Source organism: Phlebotomus papatasi, chromosome 2 (genome assembly GCF_024763615.1).
Source record: "Phlebotomus papatasi isolate M1 chromosome 2, Ppap_2.1, whole genome shotgun sequence".
Classification (NCBI taxonomy): domain Eukaryota; kingdom Metazoa; phylum Arthropoda; class Insecta; order Diptera; family Psychodidae; genus Phlebotomus; species Phlebotomus papatasi.
In genome coordinates, this window is record NC_077223.1 from 91,615,017 (window position 1) to 91,628,161 (window position 13,145).

The following is a 13,145-nucleotide window of genomic DNA, read 5'->3' on the forward strand; positions in this document are numbered from 1 at the left end:
TTTTTAAACCAATTAATGTTTTTATTTATTCATAATTCCACTGACATTTGCAAATGAATTGCTTCAGCAAAGAAAATTCACACCATGAATAACATAAAACTTAGAAGCTCCGAACGTTTCTTGTATGCAAACAACTTCGCACTAAATCGCATTTAATGAAGTCCCGAGAAATATACTTTATAAAATCACGCGAAAAGAAATTTATTTATATTGTTTGTGCAAGATATAATTTCCCTATCACAGAAATTAAATTGTTTTCTTCGAAATCCTGCTCAGCATTGTTGATATTCTTGTTACCATGTGATACAGCAGTAAAGAAAAGACAACAACTTCATCCTCCACAGGAAAAACTGATTTAAATTTTATATATTCTAAGCACGTCTTCATGTTAGTGTCATCATTTTCTATTTAATTTAATAGTAGTTTGGGTATACCACAAAAACGTCTGAGAGGGTGATACGACAAAAACAGGCACTATTGAAAAAAGGCATTTCCAAAGTGATTTTCGATGGAGGACGGAAGGAAAATTGCATTTGAAAGATACTAGAACTCATGTTAACATTTAACGACCTTCCTATTGATCCCTAATCCTCCCATGAGGGTCCTTACTATGAAATATTCAACTTCCTTAAAGAACACTTGTACTTTCCTTTTGCCAAAGATATTTTTGGTCCAGATATGTTCAATCACCTACTTCTCAAATACTTGTGAGATTTTTCTCTCTTTGTCTATTTCCTTTTTCTAACCCAAGGATATAAATATTTCATCGATATGTACTACTAGGATATGTTTTTTTTTTCTTTTCTGTAACGCTGTGGAAAGTATAAAAATGAAGAAATTAAACTCGATCTCCTAGGCATGATAGTATGTTTAGAAGGTGTACAGTACATGTACAGTACATCCTTCAAAGACCTTTTACAATTTGGAAAGGAAATTTTCAACCAAATAAATCGTTTCTATTTTCTAATATTGTAATATTTTTTTCTGAACAGTTAAGTTACGAGATAAAATTAATGGAAATTGATTTTAGGATCTCGTAGAATTTCCATTTAATGAGACTCTTAACTCAAACTGTTCACTTGGCATAAAACTAGAAAAAGGATACTTAAAAAGAGATGGCAAAGCGACCCAGTTTTGCGTAATGCTCGAACTCACGAGAGAATAGATCTCACCGTGAATAAGCTTTTCGCATGATCTTTTGGTGCTTACTGGTCTACTAGAGATCAAATTAATCTAAAAATCACAAAAGCATCTGAAAATCAAAAAATTGGTACTTAACCGCCGATTCATTAGCGATAAAGACCGATGCAACCGGGTTCAAAATTTCAATGCCTTTCCAAAAAAATCCAAATTTAACCAAGTCAGTTGAAAAATGTGTTCTCCAAAATGTTGACCTTCAATAATTCAAAATAGCGAATTTTCCGGTCAAAAGTATGTTTTGGTGAAATATTTGCCTGGACTAGCTCTAAAACATATCCGAAAATCATTGAAAAAACTTGGACCAATTTTGAGAAAAACCGAAAAAACATTGTTCTTAGGGAATTTTACTTACAGGGGATGTAAAATTATTCAAAAATCGGTACTTAACCGATTCACTACCGATGAAGACCGATGCAGACGGGTTCGAAATTATAATACCTTTCCAAAAAATCTAAATTTAACCAAATCGGTTGAAAAATCAGCCCTCCAAAGTAGTCGACCTTTGACCTTCAATAATTCAAAATGGTGAATTTTCCAGTCATAGGTATGTACGGGCGGGATGTTCGCCTGGACTTCGAAAATTCGAAAATCAATAAAAAAAAACTTGGGTCAATTTTGAGAAAAACCGAAAAAACATGGTTTTGGGGGGGGGGGGGGGTTAGAGGACGGGTGGGGAGAGGAAAAAAATACGTCGAGATTTTGTTTTTTTTTTATTGGGGATCATCGAAGACTGGAAGTCGATATCTCTTACCGTTTAAGCTCCAGAAAAGTGACAAGTAAAAAAAAAGACGATTATATAACTGCTCTCACTTTGAGTTCGAGCAGTAATACAAGGGGAAATTTCCCATTACTTTCATAGTCTTTAAAAGCTACGTAACAATAAAAGGACTGAAGATCGATTCCGTTTTTCAGGCGCTCCGCAGCTAACAGCAGAATTCGAGTTCTTTTACTGCTTGAACTGCTTCAACCCCCCAGGGACTACTTTTCTCTACAAATCTTCGCGTTTCAGACGATTTCTGAAGTATGTCGTGTCGTCACACTGTTTGCCTGTCTTTCCGTCCGACTATCGCCAGCTATAGAGGCCAAACGGTTAGATTTAGAGACTTGGGAACTTCGGATTCGGAGGACCTCCATAAGTCGACCTAAGGATAGTTCAGATACCGCTCATTTTCTCCGACATCTGTCTTTTACCACCAAAGCTATGTTAATTTTTGGATATGTTTGAGAGATTGTCTAGACGGACATTTTGTCCACCTTTCAATCAATCCTTTGAATCATTTCTGATAATGGTTTTTCAAGTTCAAAGGTTTAAAAAGCTCTACGTAGCGTATTTCTCATCATAATGGTATCATGTTTGGGCTCATTGGAAAGGTCTTGAAATTACCGATAAGACTGAACGGGTAGAAATCAGTCATGAATCGGTTATAGGCAAATAAATAATTTGATTTTCAAATTTGATTTTTTGATCATTTTGACTAAATGATGCAAAATACTTTTGAGGAATAGAATCTATGTCAAGAGTTCAAGCACTTAGCAAAGCCTGGGACGTTTAGCCACCCCTTTTTTCGTCAAGTTGCAGTCAATTTTGTAAAAATCAACACTTTATAAAAATCCTTCATTTCCCTATAAAGAGAATCTATTTAAAAACCTACCCTGAAAATTTCAATTTAAGTCATTTACTAGCTGCGAAACGTATCAAAACGAAATTCATCTTTAGTCCACGCAGTTCTGTCCTGCTATTTGGTTTTAAAAATCGAAATAAGATTTTTGTTTTTTTTTTTTCAATACGGTAACAAGTCCTATAAATTTAATTTCGACCAATTTAGGGGAAACTGGGGCACCACCAAAACACGGGGTACCACCAAACACTAATTTTTATTTCTAAACTACTTGGACTATCTCGGCCATTCCTTCAGTGGACAAGCATCCCTATAGTGCCTATAAATTCCTATCGGTCTTATCCTCTGATATCCAATATATCCGATTAAAAAATCGCAGTGTTTGGTGGTACCTCGTGTTTGGTGGTGCCCCAGTTTCCCCTACTAGTACAGTTACAAAAAATTCACAAAAGATCGTTAATTCTGGGCGTTATGGTAGATGTTACCCCTTTATTTAGATCGAAGTTTCTCAAATTATTCATTTATTTCAAATAAGTCCGAAATTCATTTGGCGTATTAACACATCAAAAAGACTTTATTAAAAAAAAATTGTCATTGAACATAACGGTCAACTGTAGAAATTTTTCTTTGATCAAGTTAAAGAATTCTTTCCAAAAATTTTAATGTAAAGTTGTTAATACAGAATAAGTTATTGTGTATATTTCCTAAATTTACACTCCTCCGAGATACACTTCTGTTTTAGCATGTAACCTCTAAAAGTTCAGCCAACTTTTTTTCCAAAATTTTCTCTAAAAAAAAACTCCCATATCCTCTTCCTGACTTGTTGTACACCAATTCCGACAACAATTCCCCTTGGTATTGTTCTGCATATCTTTAAAACCAAACAGTTTTATCTTCAGCAAAAGAAATAAAATCATCCCATAATCACATTTTCCAGTGTATGTAGGATAAAGAAATGGAAAAATATTTTCCATCTTATCCTTGCTCTTGACTTTTTATTCCGGCACATTCAACAATTTTAATTCCATATCTTTTTCTCTCTTCAAGTTATTTCTAGTAACTTTTGTTCCTCTCTTATCGCAATCGCAGGAAAAAAAAAAACTTTTATGAAGAAAAATTGTTGAGCACTCTTTGAAATTTCAAGCAACAGCTTTTCCCTTGATAAAATTAACCTAAATACTGCTACTGGATAACAAAAGAAAAACTCAAAAAATAATAAAAAAAATGCTTGCAAAGTCACGAAATCCTGAAATAAAGTCAAGTCATTTTGAGATTAAACCATAATTTTGTGGGTGGAAAAAATTAAATTTTCACATTCTCTTTCGCACTAATCGCATCAAGAAGGGCACAGAGTATAATTTTGTATACTTGCCAAAAAAGAGTACTTAATAGGAGTGAAAATTTCCAAATGAATTTGTTAAAATGTGAGCTCAAATTTAAATCAGCTGACAGGCCAAAGTGAAACTTTTTCTTTCTCAAGCATCACCACCCACCACATCCACTCCAGAGCATTGAATGAGAGAAAGCTTTTTGCAAATCCACAAGTTAAAAGGCGGAACAAAAAAGGAATCACAAGAATGTCAGCAAAGTTAATTTTAATATACAAAAAAAATACAACAAAAAAAGTTACAAGAGAACCAAAAGAAAAATTTTAATTGTAAATACCCTTCTGTAACTTGAATTTTAACCATGATTTTCAAACCAAATTTACGTGTCATTAAGCTTTTGGTTTAGGATTGATGATAATATGCTCAAAGGTTGAGAGACAAGACAGAGAGAAAATAATTAAATTGAATATATGAATTTTGATCTCAAATTAATCCCCAATTCAACTTTCCCCTGTACATTAAGAAAACCTTCAACACCTCTCTTTGTACAAAAAGCTATCAATATACTTGGATAAAAGCATCAGGGATGAAGCAAGAGATTATACTGTCTACGTGAAACAATAATTAAAATCGTATTACTTTACCTTAACTGTTATGTAAAATAGGTTGTTCAATATCATTTCTGTTGCTTCAGTTGATCCTGAACCCTCTCGGCGTCCTTTATTGCCTGTATCAGGATAGTACTGCAAAATTAAATGACAATGTTAACCTAACGCATTTTATGCACATTAAGGTGTACGTTTTAGTTTAAAATTAGAATGGAGCGATTCAATAATATGATTTCTTGATTTATAGAAATCTGCGCCGAAACGTTTTTGCACTGTCCTAATGGTCCTAACGTATTCAAAATCAAAGCAAAGAAGGAAATCACCTGACAGTAATTTTAAACGATTTAAAGTACGAAAATTAAGCAGTATCTAAAACCTATTTTTAGTATTAAAATCATGAATTTTATAGTTTATGATTATAAACTAAGTCAAAAATTAGTTAAAATGACAATATACCCCAAAAGCACGATTTTGCTATGATGTGTACAGGTCATGAAAACGCTATTTGCATTTCATTGATATATTTTGTGTAAGCCATTCTCTTACCTCAATATTATGTTATTTTGACTTTAAAGAATTACTTTCAGACTTACAAAGAAGAAAAATTAGTGTTCCGAAAGTTCTATGTCACTTAAACGTTTTTTATCGAAACTCAACAACAGAACGTTTTTTAAGGTATTTTTCACAAATCATGTCTTTAAATTCTAGGGGAAAGTGACCATGCTTGATACGATCCAAGCTTGATAATAACTATTTTTTTCTTGTGTTAATCAATAGTTGTGACTCTTAGCAAAATATTTTAATAGCTGGTCCTAAGTCTCACACTTCCTGAAAAAATTAGGAACCTAGCTCTTTTTTCCTAGTTTCAGGAAGCAAAAATCAAAAATAGGTCCAAAACTGTAATTTCAATACATGATATTTTATAAGTTTTTCTTAATTAATGTCGCTGTTCAGGAAAAATACTATCATAGGCACATAGAGGGTTCATCAGTATTAATATTTATGTAAAAATATTTTTACTTGGGAACACTGTTTTTGTGGGTGGTGACAAATTCATAAATTCTACCTGTGTCCATCCTATATTTTAAAAAGGGTCCATGAATGATAATTTAAAAGTAGTAACTCTATCATTAGATGTGATTCTTTCATAATTACACCTATTGTAATCCTCCAATTTTATCGACAATTGACATAACCTTCAACCCTGTTACCTGAATTTTAAGGTTGCAAAGTGACATTTTCTTGGACTCAAAGTGAAAAAATGGTTTTCGCTAGTGCCCTAATCTCATAAAAACATGGCTTAGAAAAAATTACATAAAAGGGATTTTAAAACTAATAACCAGTCGTACAAACGATTTAAGCAGATAGATTAGAGTTTCGTCTAAATATTGATGTGCAATTTTTTGTATCCGGTGAAATTTTTACAGTGAAAATGGGCCTCCGAATTGTCGAATTAATTATTATAAAGGAAGGCTCCGGACCCAACTTGTATAAAAATCGCCACTGAATTTCCATTTTCTTCTTGAGGAAAATCTAAGGTTTTTCAGGAACTATTTGAGGTGGGATTATGAACCTAATAAGTGAGACATTTTTTTTATCATAGTGGAAGAATCGCTTCGGTTTATGTGTCAATCAGAAAAAAATCACAAACCTTGGACATCATTTTACAGTATCAAGCATGGTCACTTTCCCCTACACAGAAAAAAAATATTTTGTAAAATTGTTCGTGAATGTTTGTGAAATCCTATGGAGGACTTACAAAATGCTCGTGAATCGTATAACCCAGAAACAAGTCCGTAAATTTTGTACTCTTTTTACAAACATTGTTCGTAAAATGATCATTTGACGAACATTTTTTGTACTTTTACAAACATTTGTTCGTAAATGTTCGTAAACACACAAAAAAAATGTTCGTAAAATTTTGTCATTTGTTCGTAAATTTTTGTTTGTCTGGCAAAAATATACGAACAAATGACAAATTTTTACGAACATTTTTTGTGTGTTTACGAACAAATGTTTGTAAAAGCACAAAAAATGTTCGTCAAAAAGTACAAAATTTTACGAACTTGTTTGTGGGTTATACGATTCACGAGCATTTTGTAAGTCCTCCATAGGATTTTACAAACATTTACGAACAATTTTACAAAATATTTTTTTCTGTGTACGGCCTTAAAAGGATCCAGGGCCCCAAACGGATAAAAAAAAACGGATACGGATAAGAAAAAACATTTTTGTAAGATTGCAAATTGTAATATTCGACTAGTAAAATTTACTATTAGGCTAATAAAATTTACTATTCGGTTAGTAGAACATACTGTCCGTATATTAAAATCTAATACCGGCTTTAGGTAAATTCGACAGATGGATAATAGAATTTATTGTCCGGTTATTAAGAATTTACTAGAATAGGATAGTAAATAAATTGTAAACACGAGAATATATATTGTATAAGTTTTGACTATCTGACTTGATATCCCACTTGCTGGAAGACTTTTTTACTATCCGACTATTAAAACGTTGTTTTTTTTTGTTTCCCCCCTTTCCTACCCCTTTTACCAAGATCTTAGGCCTTGAGATCTATTTTGACCAAAATCAAATGTTTGGAGATCCGATATAAATTCACCTATGTATTCAAAATGTTGGACCTTACACATCACTAGCCGTGTTATTAAAATGTTGTATGGAAGATATGATAAATTTTACCGTTCTAGTTTTCTCTGTGTATACTTAATTTCTCACTTTAATACTACCATTTTAGCAAAAGACAAAATTCTCGGAGTTGAAAGTGAAATATCATGAAATATTAACCTAATTTGACTCACAAAATCTACTTGACATAATCTTTTGACAAGATTGACAAATAATGTTTGACACCCCAAACACAACAGCAATATTGCAAACATTTTGCTTAAAACTGATAGTCATCGAAGACATCCTTATTTATAAAGTCTGACATTGTATCTCCTATGTTTTATTCCCTACCTCCAGTTAGGGGGAACTGGGGCAGTAGTAAACAGGGGTAGTTGTAAACACTGTGATTTTTTTCATTAATTTTAAGACTCCAGAGGATAAAACCCATAAGCATTAATAGATACCATGGGAATGTATGTCCACAGATAAATTGGTCAATAAAATCCTAATATACTTTAAAAATAAAAATCATTTTCCTGAAAATGTTGATATTTCGATTATTTTGATCATTTGGATTTCCACCTGGAAATTAAAAATTGTGTAAAATAATCGAAATGTAGCAATACCAGTTCTTTCCTACATCTTTTAGGATTATATTAATGCATTTACTAGAGAAATTGAGATTCTCATTATTTCAAAAGAATTAATAATTGGTCAGAAAACAGCATTTGGGGTAGATGTAAACAGGCAATTTCAATTTCACAAATGAGTAGGTAAAAGAGCGGGAAATTGACCTTCATGCGAAATATCTATAATTCATAGATTACGAAAAAAATTGGTGGCGCTGTGTTCAATAAAAAGTCACATGATGTCAAAATATGGGGAAAATCCATTGAAAAATGTCTTTGATATGCATGCTTTTAGTTTTTTTGCTATTTTAATTATTCTTTGTAAAAAGTGTCGTGATTTTTTGAAAAATATACAGTCTTTATATATCTCTTAAGTAATTAAAATAATCGAGAGTGGTGCAAAGTTAATTTCAAGGGTGGGAAAAAAGGTGTTTACATCCTCCCCAGAAAGTGGTTACTTCTACCCCAGGTATTTTGTGAAAAGAGAAAAATGCACAGGGACACAAATTTTATTTTTATGGAAAACTCAATTGTTTTCCAGCATCCGCATTACCCTCGACGAATTGCCTATACCCAAGGGTAAAACATGAGCTAAGAAATATTTTCCAAAAAATCACGGTGTCCTTGGAAAATCACCTCAAATTCGCATGTATCGAAAATGATTACATGTGCCCCAGTCTCCCCTATATGACTTTCAATAGCTTCAGATTGTCTAAAGTACCGTAGATGCGGGTGACTTTGCACGCCGAGGCATATTGACTTTGCCACCCTGCTTTTGTTTAACTTTCTTTAATTCTAGCATTTAATGATAGCCTTTACCAATCGAACATGGTGGATAGGATCGTTGAAACCCATTTTTAAGAGCTATAATTAAAAAATGCTTACGAACAAAAGGATAGCAGTCACACTCGATGTAAAAAATCACCAGCAAAAGCTGGTTTTTTCTACTTGGGTAAATTTTAAGTAATACTACAAAAACGTAACAAAATTAAAATTTCTTTCATCGCCTGATTTTTTTATTTTATTTTGATATAAACCAGGCTTTTTATTTGCCATTTTGTACATCATTCAGTTTTACAATTTTTTATACGATTTACAATTGCATCACGAATCCTTTCGCCTGAAACTTCCAAAAAAAAAACAATGTACTAAAAATCAAACAACAATATTGTTTGAATATTAAACACCCATACGAAATGGCAAGCGATATTTCAGTGTAAAAAAGAAAAACTTTTTATAAAAATATCCGACCTCAAGGTATTTTAATTAATTTTTTCGATGTACTGACAAACTGACAATCGTCTATGCGCTCTTTTCCTTTATTAAAAAAACCAAAAGCTCTTCAATGAAATCAAAGAGCGTATAACAACGACTCTGGAAGCTTTAGATGTCTGCATAAAATAACCCTCCTCATAACTAAAGTACATTGGTATTGTCGACTCACCATAATATAAGAGAGCGGAGTTGCTGGTGGTACACTTGCGGCAACAAGTTCCATATTTTCCAGCCACGGCAGGAGACACTGCAGAAGAGACACTCGAACTTCCGCTCTGGCCGTTTGAAAGCGATGAGTAATCTCTGATAAGTGCATATGACAAGAGAAATTTCCAATTAAAATGACGTCAATGAGAAAGAGACAGGAAGATCTTCACTGCAGAAACCATTTATACTCCCATAGATTATATTAAATAACTCTTGTAATTTGTCTTACCCGAAAACATGGGCATTGTAAGTTCTGGACGCAATTGGGCCATTTGCTTTGACAGGAACATCTGGGATCGACAGTAAGCATTGCTCAAGAGAGCATCAAGGGTGCCCAATCTTTCTTCATCTACAATAGGAAATGCATACAAGAAAAATATATAACAATAGAAATTAATGAAAATATTACAAAAGACTGTTTTTGTTCTTGAATACTCTATTACGAAAAGAAAAAATAATGAGGATGTTGTTGAAAATTGATTTTATTTCAAAAGAAATAATCATTTGTTTATTTATTAATTTTTTTACTAAATGAATAGTATGCCCCATGATGTAAGTGTCATAAAAATTTTTTGACATTTCTGGTTTTTTAATTGTACAGTGAGCCTTATTGTACTTAATTCTACATATTAAACTTGAAAATGAAAATTTTTATGTGAAGTAGAAGAACAAATATATAATAACAAATATCCAAAAAGAACAAATATTTAGATAAAATTCATTATTCATCGAATATTGGAATAATAATTCATAAATTTAATAAATTTATTTTTAGTGTCCAATTTTATCCTCGAAGTGTCCAAATTTAGTAACTGTCCAAAATCATGAGCCTTATAAGACCTAGTTCTTCTAAGGGATCTTAAACAAGAATTATAATTATTTCTTTTCATTCTTAAAAGTGGAATACGGTGGCTATAAGTAGATATTGTGCTGGATTATAGAACAGGAGCTTTTAGTTTGAACGACTAGATACTTTAGGCGGTACGGATCAAAACTCCGAATGACAAAATCCCGAAAAGGTCATAATCCCTAACTCCAAAATATCGAATGAGTCGAATCGAAATCACAAATGGGTTGAAATCCCAAATGGGTTCAAAATTCCTAATAACCAAAATCCATAAAAGCCGAAATCTGGAAAAGCCAAAATATGGGAAGCCACAATTCCGGACACCAAACTTCAGAAAAGCCAAAATCCAAAGAAGAGTCACAATCACGACGAATAACCAAAATCGTGAAAGGAACGAAACTATACGGAGAATAATTTCGTTCCTATGACAATAATTAATACCTATGACACTTTTAAAAATTACTTTCGGGATCTTGGCTCTTTATACGGACATCAGACCAAAGGCTGCATGGCTTAACTTCTCTAATTTTTTATCAATGAAGTTTTTTTGGAAAATTATCACTTAATATTGCGCAACATGAGCAAGTGATCTATTAAATTTTGGAAAAAAAACTAAAAAATTTGTTGCTATTTTGAATTTCGAGATCATCGTGAACTGGGCTAAACCTAAGGTCTGAAGCCGGCCTTAAGCCGAAAAGAGACACAGGGATCGGATTAGGGATCAGCCCGAAAAGTGAGGATTCACGGATCAGCCCACAATTTGTAGGATCAGGCTGATCTTCTAAAGTTATGAGGTCTAGTGAAATTACGGGGAATAGGCGACATTAGCGCCAGTGCTGATAATAAAAAGCTTCGCTTTGGGTGTTTTTGGGTACTTTTCGCAATGTCAAATGGTTCAAATAAACATGGAAAGTAATGGTACGCAATGTTGCAAAATCTAAAAATGCATTAAGATTGGAGTAATGGGAAGGTCATAGTGCTCTTCTGTATGAACAAAACCCCTGATATTGCACTTAAGAAGTCTCCAAGCAATCAAAGTGTGCACATTTAATAGAAATTTACGCTGAAGACGCTAATCCTTAATCTTGCATCCTCAGTGTATGATAGTTTGGGCTGATCCTTTATCGCCAAATTTTTCGAGTTGAGTATTCTCTAGGATCAGCCTGTGTCTATTTTCGGCATTAGGATCTTGACGTTTGGAATTTTGGATTACCGGGACTTCTACTCATTCGGAATTTTGGCTCTTCGAAATTTTGGCCCGTTCGGAATATTGGCTTTTGGGATTTTAACTTTGGAGATTTTGACTTCTGATCTTTTGATTTTCGAGATTTTAGGATTCGAGATCTTGCCCAGGATCGAGTTAAGCACTATCTCTGGTCGCAAGCAGACTCTATACCAAAAAGAAATTTAATTTTCTATTGAAACAAATTGCTTACGTTTGTGTAAGAAAAAACTGTCAAATATGGATATGAATTTCTCTAATGTATGTAGAAGCCATTAAAAGGAAAACAAACACACTATTTAACAAATTTCACGATGTGCTTAATAATAATAATTGTAAAATATTTTTTAAGTGCATGTTACTAAATGAATTCTGAGTTGCATTTAATTTAATTTGTACTAAAAGGTTGTTCTAAACAGTTTAGTACTAATGTCCTCAAAATAAAAGTGAGATGAAATTTAAAAGATAATTTCAAGAATGCGATTAGAACACGCGGGGATTAAATCATATTCAATAATTTCATCGCCTTTATCAGCGAAGAATTGAGTTACTTTAATGATTTCTCAGAACCCAAAAATCCTAGAGCATTGCCCTCCTCTGTCTGAAGCAACTTTCTTCTGCTTTACTGATTGCAGAATAACAAGTTTTAAATACTTCAACTCATTATTCTTCTCATTATCGATGGCTTTATATTACAAATTGTGTTGAATTTAAATTCCTTTAAAATTTCCTCAGTTTTATCGAAACAATTTTACCAGAATATCGTCTATTATCCTCTTTAAATAATTCCCAATTACCGTTCCTACGTTTCACAGACAAATTCAATTTGCCAGATACATTTTCCTTGACTAGGTGCCAAATACTAAATTCGATTTGTATGTAAAGTTCTTTCAAGGACGACTTGGAGTAACAGCAATATATCAAAAAATAAACAATTTCTGCAGCACCCTCATTGATTTTACTTTTCATTTACAACAATACAACAATTGCTTTGAATTCGCCGATAGTTTAAATTCGCGAATTCGAACAACGTCATAAAGCATCACTTGCTAAATATTCAAACTAATTTTGTGATTGTTCTGCATTGTGTGTACACTTCTACAGAAGCAAACTTAATGTAGAACAGATGAATACTAATTTTCGCATAATTTTCATCCAAATTTTGTAAAGAGTCGATGAATCAAATTCCAAATTACAGACATATTCAAAAATTAAAGTACTAGAATAGAATATCCCGATTTAGAACTTGATTCTAAAAGGAACATTTTTAATTGAAACATCAAACAATGCGAATGGAATTTCGATTTATCTAAAGCGCAAAGAATCAGGATAAATAGAAATTTGGGTAGGTACTGTGTTTATTAAAGAAAAATACGGTACTCCAAACACGGATGAAGACTTCCTATGCTCTGAATTAAGTTATTCTACCCCAGTTCTATTTTTCAAGTCATTTTTATGGATATAGGGTAAAATACAAGTTGGACATAGTGTTACAAGTTCTACAATTCACCGGTACAAGTTGGACAAGGATTTTTTCTTGATAAATACAGTACTAATTTTTTTTTAAGCACAAGGAACC

At 32.7% G+C, this 13,145-nt stretch overlaps 1 protein-coding gene across 1 annotated transcript in view; it reads right to left on the reverse strand.

Annotated features, from left to right (window-relative positions):
* LOC129802381 (protein furry) overlaps window positions 1–13,145 on the reverse strand; it is a 227,546-nt gene that overhangs the window by 50,624 nt on the left and 163,777 nt on the right. Inside the window, exons 15-17 of the mRNA XM_055848144.1 lie at window positions 9,727–9,846; window positions 9,460–9,593; window positions 4,792–4,890 (exon numbers count right to left, since the gene is read on the reverse strand). Coding sequence (XP_055704119.1) covers window positions 4,792–4,890; window positions 9,460–9,593; window positions 9,727–9,846 — 353 coding nt within the window. The remainder of the gene's footprint in view (window positions 1–4,791; window positions 4,891–9,459; window positions 9,594–9,726; window positions 9,847–13,145) is intronic.